General features: G+C 44.3%; 1 protein-coding gene across 3 annotated transcripts in view; it reads right to left on the bottom strand.

Annotated features, from left to right (window-relative positions):
• LOC146631251 (potassium voltage-gated channel subfamily KQT member 5-like) overlaps positions 1 to 12062 on the bottom strand; it is a 141765-nt gene that overhangs the window by 24309 nt on the left and 105394 nt on the right. For all 3 annotated transcript variants that reach the window (XM_085356472.1, XM_085356471.1, XM_085356470.1), the window contains exon 3: positions 8458 to 8584. In XM_085356472.1, the coding sequence (XP_085212598.1) occupies positions 8458 to 8584 (127 nt within the window). The remainder of the gene's footprint in view (positions 1 to 8457; positions 8585 to 12062) is intronic.

The following is a 12062-nucleotide window of genomic DNA, read 5'->3' as shown; positions in this document are numbered from 1 at the left end:
GTTGCCATAGTGACGGGTGACGCCCTCTCGCTGCGACGGTGTGTCCTTCCGGGGTCAGAGGGCGCCCTGTGTGTTGTTGTTGTTGTTGCTATGCCGTTGCCGCGCTGAGCAGTTAGCTAGCGGCAGTGTTCTTCTGCAGATGTCAATAAACGGCTGTGCTCCCTGGCTAGCTCACGGGAAGCAAGACCAAACGATACCTCCGTCTCCTCGTTGTCTGAGCTCGCCACATTGGTGTCAGAAGTGGGATGATGGTGGCACCCCATGTTCTGACCCGAGTGACTTTCCCCCCGCCGGTCGTGACCGGCCGGTGCGCCAAAAGAAGGCACCTGGACATTTGCAAAGTGAAAGCAAAACACAAGCGCAAATTCAAACGCGATTTCAATATGTCACATATTGACAGTGGCTCACCGATGCCAATGACATAATTACCCAGCTACATTTCCGAAAGAATGCAAAAGCATTGACATATATTTTTCCTTTCTACAATAGCCCTTCCTACAATAGCCCGCTAGCCCCGGGACGTCGGGCTAGCGATTTTGCAAGCCCTGTGTTACAGGCATGGCCCTTTAAGGATGAAGCCTGATGGGAAATGTATTCGGGATGTGTGTAGCGGGACTGCCTGGTGTGTGTGTGAAGAGAGAGAGCGGAGAAGGGGAAAAAGTAACGGTTAGCTACAGAAGAGACGAAAAGAAAATAAATAAAAGGAATATAATAACTCCGTCGACAGCCAGAGTTGTGTCGGCGATGCTCGCTGTGAGTAAACTGTTTCAGCCCACTGTACGCGGTGTTCGTGCCTTAGAGAAGAAATAAAGTTCGGTGAAGCAGTTTCCTACGCCTCCTTCGATCTTTTTGCTAGCGGAGTTGACCTGTATAGTAAGCTGTTGCTGGCTACGAGTCAGTTACGGAACCTTCAAGTAACTGCCAGAGGTTTCCTTACTACAGTTCGGGGCCGCGGATCTGGCGCGGTAACACCTGTATCTGATTGAGGAATCACTCATCTTTGGAAAAGAGAGTTTATTACAGAGAAATGGCTCTTTCCAAAATAAAAGCTATACTATACGCCTCTTATGGGCTATATTCTCAGCAGCATATTGTAGCGGGTCAGGGCTGTTCAGGGTTCTGTTTGTACAGTTATGTTTTGTTTATGTTGCCATAGTGACGGGTGACGCCCTCTCGCTGCGACGGTGTGTCCTTCCGGGGTCAGAGGGCGCCCTGTGTGTTGTTGTTGTTGTTGCTATGCCGTTGCCGCGCTGAGCAGTTAGCTAGCGGCAGTGTTCTTCTGCAGATGTCAATAAACGGCTGTGCTCCCTGGCTAGCTCACGGGAAGCAAGACCAAACGATACCTCCGTCTCCTCGTTGTCTGAGCTCGCCACATTGGTGTCAGAAGTGGGATGATGGTGGCACCCCATGTTCTGACCCGAGTGACTTTCCCCCCGCCGGTCGTGACCGGCCGGTGCGCCAAAAGAAGGCACCTGGACATTTGCAAAGTGAAAGCAAAACACAAGCGCAAATTCAAACGCGATTTCAATATGTCACATATTGACAGTGGCTCACCGATGCCAATGACATAATTACCCAGCTACATTTCCGAAAGAATGCAAAAGCATTGACATATATTTTTCCTTTCTACAATAGCCCTTCCTACAATAGCCCGCTAGCCCCGGGACGTCGGCTAGCGATTTTGCAAGCCCTGTGTTACAGGCATGGCCCTTTAAGGATGAAGCCTGATGGGAAATGTATTCGGGATGTGTGTAGCGGGACTGCCTGGTGTGTGTGTGAAGAGAGAGAGCGGAGAAGGGGAAAAAGTAACGGTTAGCTACAGAAGAGACGAAAAGAAAATAAATAAAAGGAATATAATAACTCCGTCGACAGCCAGAGTTGTGTCGGCGATGCTCGCTGTGAGTAAACTGTTTCAGCCCACTGTACGCGGTGTTCGTGCCTTAGAGAAGAAATAAAGTTCGGTGAAGCAGTTTCCTACGCCTCCTTCGATCTTTTTGCTAGCGGAGTTGACCTGTATAGTAAGCTGTTGCTGGCTACGAGTCAGTTACGGAACCTTCAAGTAACTGCCAGAGGTTTCCTTACTACAGTTCGGGGCCGCGGATCTGGCGCGGTAACACCTGTATCTGATTGGGGAATCACTCATCTTTGGAAAAGAGAGTTTATTACAGAGAAATGGCTCTTTCCAAAATAAAAGCTATACTATACGCTTCTTATGGGCTATATTCTCAGCAGCATATTGTAGCGGGTCAGGGCTGTTCAGGGTTCTGTTTGTACAGTTATGTTTTGTTTATGTTGCCATAGTGACGGGTGACGCCCTCTCGCTGCGACGGTGTGTCCTTCCGGGGTCAGAGGGCGCCCTGTGTGTTGTTGTTGCTGTGCGGTTGCCGCGCTGAGCAGTTAGCTAGCGGCAGTGTTCTTCTGCAGATGTCAATAAACGGCTGTGCTCCCTGGCTAGCTCACGGGAAGCAAGACCAAACGATACCTCCGTCTCTTCGTTGTCTGAGCTCGCCACATTGGTGTCAGAAGTGGGATGATGGTGGCACCCCATGTTCTGACCCGAGTGACTTTCCCCCCGCCGGTCGTGACCGGCCGATGCGCCAAAAGAAGGCACCTGGACATTTGCAGGACTTTGTGTGGGGTAATGGGGTCGTCGGGGACGACTGACCCCTTAGGTGGGGGCTATGTAGCTGGTCAGGGCTATTCGGGGTTCTGTTTGTACAGTTATGTTTTATTTATGTTGCCATAGTGACGGGTGACGCCCTCTCGCTGCGACGGTGTGTCCTTCCGGGGTCAGAGGGCGCCCTGTGTGTTGTTGTTGTTGTTGCTATGCCGTTGCCGCGCTGAGCAGTTAGCTAGTGGCAGTGTTCTTCTGCAGCATGCATGCTTGTTGTTTTTGTCTGCTTCCACTTGTCTTTGCACTAGGATGATGTCTGCGTAAATGTGCAGTCATATTCGTTGTGTTCCCACTAGTGCTGTCAGCGTTAATCTCGTTGAAATGACGTTAACGCCACAACACGGCAAATCTCCGTTAACGAGCTACCCCTGCGTGGGGCTAGACGGCCAACACGTTAACGAGCTAACTGCGCTAACACACTAGTTCCCACCCATGTAATTGAGCATTGCGTGGCACATCCAACATACTGTTTTACTTTAGTCCATGACGCGCTTACCTTCAGGGTCATACCTCACATGAAAACCAAAATAATTCCAAACGCCAGATCTGAATGAGGTTGGGGGAGGTTCAATTTGCCATGTTGCAAGGAGAGCTTAACTTCTGTCTCGCTAGCTTGCCCTGCGCTCTTCCTTCTGACGATGCTGTCTGTGTTGAGCGCTCAGTGGATCTGCGCTCGACAGTGCAGCCTAGGCGGAGTAGTCAAACGCAGATTCACTGAGCGCTCAACACAGACAGCATCGTCAGAAGGAAAGTTGATAAAATAAATTACAAATTTTGTATTGTTCGATACATATGCGTACCGAACCGAAAGCACTGTATCGAACGGTTCAATATCGATAAGAGTATCGTTGCACCCCTAGCGATTATGTGTAGTGATTTATGTGTACGTTCTGTGTGCACTCAAAAAATAAGAAAACTGGCTCTCAGAAAAAACACGACTATTTCCCTCATCTCATTGACAGCTCCAAAAAAAAGAAAAGACTGCTCACTCCTGCTAGCAGAAAAGAAAACAGAAGCAAGTATATCTTGTTGTTATTGATCTTAACGTGAAACCATCCTATCAAAATTCATTCTCATCTGAACGCCAGTTAGACGGTTCGACGTCTATCATGCAGCAGCAATAACAGTAAGTCAGCGTTGTCATCTCTCGCTGCTCACTGCAGTAAATCAGCCCAACAAAGGCTCCATATTACTGGAGATGACATAATCTGCCACAGGCATCAACAGCACAATAGCAGCCTATGGCCTCTTCCTATACAGAGTATATGCTGATTTAAGTTGCCTGGCTACTGCATCGATCTGCTGTTTACACAAACACAGCAGAGGGAGAGGTAATTGGCTAAAACAGTGCTCTGCTGTATATCTGAAAGCAGAGCTCACACTTCTGCTTTGTTTCCTTTTAATTTCCCATAAGAGCATAAAAACTGTGACAGACGTAAACACGGGCACAGAGAGGCAGACGCACACAGATCTGACTCTGTGCAGAGGAAGTTCACACAAAGCACAGCAAGCACATGAATAACACCAAACCCACAAAGAGCACAGACAAATAAGACCTCGTCCAACTCAAAAAAAACCCCCAAATCTCCCCGTCTCTTCCATCTCGGCGATGCTCCGCGTTAAACTCTACACCCGGGCCGTGCTATTTTACTTCACTGTGTACAAGAGGATTTCCCTTCTGTCCTTCAGTTGAACCCATTTTTTTAAAAGAGAGAATGTTTGTTGAGGTGAAGCTGATGGTCGTATAAATAAACAGATCAGTTGACCCACAGTGGGGAGAGGAAGAGAAAGGGGAAAGGTCATGAGCAGCAGCGGCATTACAAATACATTAAAGGGGCACCAGCAGAGCTCGCCGACTTTGAAGGTGCTCAGAGGAAAGTAAAAAAAAAAAAAAAAACCCCACAAAGAATCCAAAGATTTAAATCAGTCCAGCTGACTCTACACAGGCATTCAGCCCTACAGACAGCACATCTCACGATAGCTCCCCAACAGTGAAGTCAAAAATGTAGGAACATTTTCACTCATCACACATCCATTCATCAATCCGCTTGTCCAGATCTGGGTTTCTGAGGAGCTGCCCAAACCGCCCGCCCAAAACACACTTGTACATGGACTAAATGGCCTGTAACATCAGGCCAGATACACTGTACTACTGAAGCACTTCCCTACAGGTTAAACCAAAGGATGCAGGTGAATGAAGTCCACGAAACACATGTAGACTGGTTGGACAAACTCCTATCCTCACTTATCCTTAAATATCATTCTAGGTCCAGTGTTCCACAACCAGGATAGAAATTGTGTATTTCAGTCTGAGTTTTTCACAAACCAACTTCTTCCCAGTTTAGAACTTAAAGACGACAAAGAGCTCAGCTTCTCAATGAAACTACACAGACCGGTGGGCGGCCTCCCATTTTTAAACACCTCCACTGCAAAGCTGCACTTTCTGCAGATTTTTAAAAACTTTAGACATTGATAGCATGTAAGGGCAAGCAGGACCAGCAACAGCAAGTGCACATATGCAGAACATATTCAGTTTCCAGAACAGATCCGAATGCAAACCTGCAGAGTTGATGGTTGATATGATCAAATTGTGATGAATGATCACAATTTGAAGGTCTTCATTTGAAACACAGTGTTCTGAGCTTCAGGCAAAACTTCACACGAAAGAATGTGAGCGTGAAACCAGACAAACACAAGAAAGCTGCATATTATGACAGTCCATCCTCAGGCGCATCATTCAGATGCATCTCCATAAGGGCCGAGCCATGTGCATCACAGCCACCATGGAGTCATTTACTCAGGCTGTCAGCGGACATGCTTCCTTTAACCCCCGGGGAGTCTTTGGTCTTTTAAATGACTCACAGGGACAAATCACCTGTTCACACCAGTTAAAGCGATGCTAGTTTTCATTCCCGCTTCATTTGCGAGTTAATGTTGGTCGCTCTGAAGTCACAGACTAACACATCTTTAGATCACGCTGGTTAAAACGTCATATCAACATGAAGATTCTGCACGCGGTGCTTATTCTGAGCACAGAAACTTCCTTTGGCGTTCGGCTGTTTTGGCATCAACATGCTGCCGTACGGCTCCAGTGAAGCTGCTTGAGCGCGAGTAATTAGGGAGCCCTGCTGCCACAAATAAACTGGTTAACAGAATTTCCACTGGGCACGATGCAGCAGCCAAAGTGAAAAGAAAAAAAGAACTGCTTAAAGGACTCCACAGAAGAAGAAGAAATGATTTAACTTCTGGGCCAAAAGTAACAGCAAAAGGAAGAACATTTTAAATGAGTTCAGCTGGAGGCTGTATTATTTTTAGATATTCAGACCAGGATATCTTATTATTCTAGCATTATTAAAGCATTTTAATGTAAGACAGATCAGTCAGATCCCGTGCATCCATTAAAGTAAATGTTGCTCGAGTTTAAAAAGTACTATCAGCAAAAGTATAAAAACTAAAAGCACTCATGTTTACAAGATTAATATTTTTATTACACTTACAGAGCAGCTTAAAATGGAAATACTCAAGTATAAATACCTAAACTGACTCCTGAATGATTTTCAGGAGTCAGACAGGTTTACTTTCCCCAGGTTGTGCAAATGTTAGCATGACAGTACCATCACCCTAGTGTTCTTCTCTAAATGTGTGTTGAACTCTGTAAATGTTTTAACTATCTGCGCAAATATCAGTGGTTAATACAGCATACAGATTTTTCCTGTCTGTATAAAAGCTAATCTGTCCTGTAGCTTTTACAGAGTTTTCTAAATCCAGAATTAAAGAAAAGGGAAAATACATTTGTGTTCTTCAAGGTTGGATACAAATAAATCATTCGTAAGATTCACCGCTGTCTGGATGAGCTCACTTTCTACACCTTTAGGCACTTTCAAACTATCACACAAATATGCACAGAGTTTGTTTAGAATCACTGAAGTAAAAACAAGCCCTCCTGTTTCCATCTACAACCACTTATGTTTGACATGGCTCTAGAAGAACATCAGCACATAACCGAGCTGACATCACTGATAGGACACCGAGTCAGAAACGGAGATAATTGGATGGAGGCTGGTTGCAAAGTGGCTTGCAGGTGTGCAGCACCTGTGTGAAGGCTAAAGTAGCATATACAGTGCAACCTACCTGAGATTTGGTAGCTGTAGGCTGACTTCATGGCCTACCTGAACCAACACTATGATCAATTAAAGGTCACTGACCCTACATATCATACTCAAGGAGATGTTGCATAAAACGGCATTCAAAGCTACTCACATTTTTCTCTTTCCACTAAAGACATGATCCACTTTAAGTCTTGCCATTCTCAAGGCTTTCAGCATCTCTGAAGTCAAATTAATTCATGATAATCCTAACAATAATCCTGGCGATACAGCAATGCCCAGACTGAGGAAAGACTGAGCTACACAACCAGTTTCACTTCATTTAACCTGCCAGGGGCTAAACTTGGCATAAACCAGGAGTTTGCTCATTTAGAAATCTTCATATAGAGAAATAACTGCAGTCATGGCAGAAAAAAATCAACAACAACAACAAAAAAGTTTTGCCAGTAGCACAAATTCTGTGTTTCATAAATCCTTGAACAGCATTAATCTATGAATCTGGTTTTCCTGCAGTTCTCTGTAGCAGGCTGGATATCTGCTTCATTCCTGCCTTATCAGAGCTCCACACTAAAACCATCCTCAAAGACCAGCTGCTTCAAAGATCCAGGAGTAATCTGGTAACAATCTGTGCATTTTCCAGCTTGTCCTGTGACATTTTATACCATGCTACAAGTAAAAAGTGATAATTAGTCACTGACATTAGGTGAGAAATTCACATTATTTTATACATTTATCCCACAAGTATTTTACTGCCATGACAGTTACGTCAGCTTCTGCTACCCAGCGTTCCGTCTCCAAACCGGCCACAGTGGGAGCTGGTTCAATGGAGGACTAAACCAGAGCTGGTTCTGCACTGGTTTAGTGGGAAGAGCTACCAATATTTCCGATTCAGTCACACTAACACAAAGAAATCACCCACTATCACTCTGAAATCTTAAAATCCAAACGTTTTTCTGCAAATGATGGAGAATAATTGCCGTCATGCTCTGGAGTTAAAGTCGATGTCTGTGCACAGAAACTAAAATTAGTATAATAAAAGTTGTAATACGACCAAAACTACACACAGACGCAGACAGAGTCATTTTATACTGCAGCACAGTCACAGGGTTTCTCTCTGTAGGGATGTGCGTTATGATTCAGCTCCATTTATCCTTCAAATCCTTTCTTTTACTTTCTCACTTTATTATTTTTCCACGCTCGCCATCACACGCCGTCGTCTTCTCCATTTCTCCTTATCTCTTACTTATATTTCACTCTTCTTTTGCTCGCTCCCCCGTCAGTGCTGAACAGTGACGACCGGAGCTTGCGACGCACTCGCTGACCTCGGAGCCCTGCTCTCCCTCCCTGCGAGCGCCCTACTGTACTTTGAAAGAAGCAGCAGAGCGATCCTTGTCTAAACAGTGGAAAGAATAAAAGGCAGTTAATGCAACCTCATTACGTAAATGCTCTCTGCGCTTATGAGGCCTGACCACAGCTGAAAATGACACCAGCAGACTTTGGTCAATAGCGTGCCATGGGCTGCATTCACAGAGAGGACGCAGAGCGGTCCGCTAGAGGGCAACTGTAGGGTGAAACAATGAGAAGGGAATGGCTTTGTAGCTGGAAAACAAAACCTTTAAGCAGCGAATTAATCACCCAAAAAAAAAGAAAAAAGAAAGGCGTGGCCCAAAGACTCACCGATGACACAAAAGGGCTTCCTGGCAAAGCGCAGCCGACCCTGCCATCCTCTGTAGCGACAGCAGCATCCCGCTGACCAGATACGGATGATGAATTCCAACCCGAACACCACAATCATCACAAACTCCTGTTGGAAGCATAGAAACAACAGTTGTTTTGGAAGCGTGTTGATGACGGCAACAGAGAGCATTAATCTGGTTTTCCAGGGATTAAATCAAACACAGTTAAGCCAGTGGATATATTAGACAGGAAGTAAACAGTTATGCACCAAATACACTGGCAAAGAGAGAAGCAGATGTAAGGACCAGAACAAATGTGCCTGACAGTCCGGGTCATGGTTGGACTGAGGAGAGACGAACTTACAGGTTGTTGGTGGAGCGCGGCTGATGTGTATAAAAGAAAGACACAGCATAGTTTTGGCTCAGTATTTTAACATCAGGCTCTGGGAACTGAGCAACTGGTCTCCACAGAGACTCAAAAGTCAAGCCAGTGTAAAAATGCCACAAAGTGCAGTTCCTGTAATGTCCACTTGAGGCTGTCTCCTGACGTGAGTCGATCAACGTAGACTTCGATGTTAAAAAGTCCAATTTTACAGCAGAAGTAAACAGGTTTACAGCCTGGTATACAAACAGAGCTTTGATCTCTACAGCTGATTTCTCCCTTCATAACAACTGAATTATTTTTTTTAACAGTGTTTCAATATCAGAATCTGACATTGTTTCAATGTCAGATTCTGATATTGTTTCAATGTCAACAGTATTAGAAAATATAACGTCGAATCAATGTCAGGTTTCAACATTGATTCAATATCAAAACCTGACGTTGTTTCAATATTAAAAAAGGGTGCAAGAGTGACGTTAGGTCAACGTTAGGGTCAACGTTGATTCAATGACATCACCTGATATTGACAATGTTTCCTTGCTATCTGGCTTGACGTTAGGCACTGTTGGGGGTGTGGTAGGTCGTATCTTGGCTGTTACTCGTATGCTGGGCTTTACCTTTGCTAAATGAACCAGTGAACTGGACCTCTGGACTCTGCTGTTAGTGCTTTTTGGAGCTTTTTAATGCACTTACTTGACCTGTTGTGCTTTTAATGGTACGAAGCGACTGTCCGAGAAGTCTCCTTCACTTCAATTCAGTTCTAATATTATTTCATTACTTAGCACTGATGCTAGCCACAATGCTAGACCCTTTGGATGCGTTTCAGGAAGATCTGCCAAATCAAACCCACTGTGGTGACTTAACTTAGCACTAATTAGCAGATATGTGCTCGAGTAGACTGTACAGTGTATAGATGTAACCTGCTAACCAAGCCAGCTAGCATTAGCTCAGAGGTTAAGAAGCTTGAGTTCTGTCTACAGACGTTATAAAAGATACACGCTGCATTCTTTTTAATGGCCACCAGGAGGCAAAGACATCTGGTCCTGAAAAGTAAACAGGAAACAGTCCTTCACACAGAACTCTGTGAATGCTTTCCTGCTGATTTTATGAGCTCAGTCACTCATTTTAGAAATGATTAATTATCTGTTTTCTTCCGGTTATCCGGGGCTGGGTGGCAGGGAAAGCAGCCTAAGCAGTGAAGGTGCTCTCCCTCTCACCGGCCGCCTCCTGTGAGGTGTTCCTAAGCCAGTGGAGAGATGTAATCTCTTTAGCCACGGCATCTCCTCCAACCTAAACTATTTATTAAACTCTTTAAAATTTGGTTATTTAATCACTGGCCAGTTACTTGTCAATCATAAGTTGTTGTTTTAGTTGTTTTATTGACTTATTGTCTTCTATATTTTACTGCATCACGGTTGTGCATTTTATTGATTTTAGTGGTTTTACATTGTTAAGCACTTTGTGCTGTGTGGACTGTTGGAAATGTGCTATATAAATAAACTTGAACTTGGCCTTGACCACAAGTTAATGACCAATGAGCATGCTCCAGCTCCAGGCGTGATCAGTTTGACAGTCGGATCCACCTCTCACTCATCACATCTGGTTTTAAAACTTGAGGCTTTATAACGAGACCTCACTAACCCCTGGATGATGTCATGATAGCCTGTCTATGTTTCAGATGCAAATACCAGCAGCACATTATGTTGGGCTGGTCTTATTATTTTGGCACATCAGTGTAAATTTACATTAGTCATTATTTGCTGCATTGATCACATGTCATTATACGTCATTAATGCAGTGTTTGTCTCATTTAAATGGATGCCGGGTTGACAAAAGTATTGTGTGTTAAAATGACTGAGACGGGTCATCTGTTAATGCACACGCACGGCTTTACCTTCCATTAGATGGAAACGCTGATGCAATTAGCGTAGTGCAATTTGTGAAATGGCAGCTCCAGCTGCAGGGGCAATCATGTGCAGTAAATGCTGCCCGTGCAAAAAAAGTGACCTCTTCTTCTGCAAAAGCTTTTTTTTTAAAAAAAAAAAAAAGAGAAAAGAAAAGAAAAACGTGAAGAGTCTGTTAAAAAGGCATTTCTGCTCCCGTGCCCACCGTTCCTCGCTTTCTTCTCAAGACATCTTTGAACTCAATTTGTTAGTACTTAAAGAAAGTGGAGTTCTCAGTTTGAGGGCAGGCACTTAAATCTGCCATTTATTCTGTTATCCCGAGGTCGACCCCGAGAGTTTTCCCGATGGCCGTATGGCTTATTCATAATGGCAAATTCTCCTTTCACCAATTCATACTTTGGTTTCTGTTCAGAACTTCTTTAAACAAGACATTCAAAGGAAAGGCAACGTTGTTAACTGCTCATCATATTCCTTATTTATCTCCCACTCCTCCGCACAGTTTGTCAGCGATCACAATTAGCACAAATTACACAAATTACTGGGTATTTTCTGCAGACTGCCTCATTTTTCCTCTTTCACTTCACATCTTGGTTAATTTACAGGATCACTGATATTTTGTAATTAATATATAATTTTACTCATGCAGCTAAGTGCATGAGTAAAATGGAAAATACCAGATTACATTCCATGTTCGGCCCCAGCCACACACATCCAGAGAGCCGACCACCGGTCAGTAAGAAAAAATATGTTTACCTGTTTCTGAATACGGCACTGAAATAAAAAAAACATCTCCCTACAATTGTTTTGATTGCTAGCAGATTACTGTGGTCACTGATAGTTTGCAGTGGAAGATACCAACATGTTTGCAAACACTCAAAATAACTGCTAACCAGCAGGGAAACCTGAAAAAGTGAAATGCAAACCAGGAACAGACAACATTCATCTGCAAAGAAAAACTCAGCCAGCACTCGACTTTTTAAACATTCTCCGTTTCCAGTTTGTGACTCAATTTTTCAAGTTTCACTGCAGCTCAGCGTTTAGAGACAGGTCAGCATTTTGTATGAAAAGTATAGGTAAGCTGTGGGCGACCAAAGGAACCTGAAGTTTTTGGTGCAGCACCAACTTTGTGACCGATTTCACGCAACGGCAGCCAAAATCACTCCGGGTGGTTTCAGGGGTTTCTGAGCGGTCCGCAGGCCTGAGGTCTTACATCTGTGTCAGTTAATCAGACTGAAAGGAAGCGGGTCAGACGTACCTTTTGTAAACGTACGCTTACACTGCAATATCTTGAAAATGTGCTAAATGAGGTTACACTGGAAC

This window comes from Diplotaxodon limnothrissa, linkage group LG6 (genome assembly GCF_057381915.1).
Source record: "Diplotaxodon limnothrissa isolate DT_005_m linkage group LG6, D_limnothrissa_male_GT1.1, whole genome shotgun sequence".
Lineage (NCBI taxonomy): Eukaryota > Metazoa > Chordata > Actinopteri > Cichliformes > Cichlidae > Diplotaxodon > Diplotaxodon limnothrissa.
Note: the sequence above shows the minus strand (reverse complement) of the source record. Positions and strands in the feature narration are given on the sequence as shown.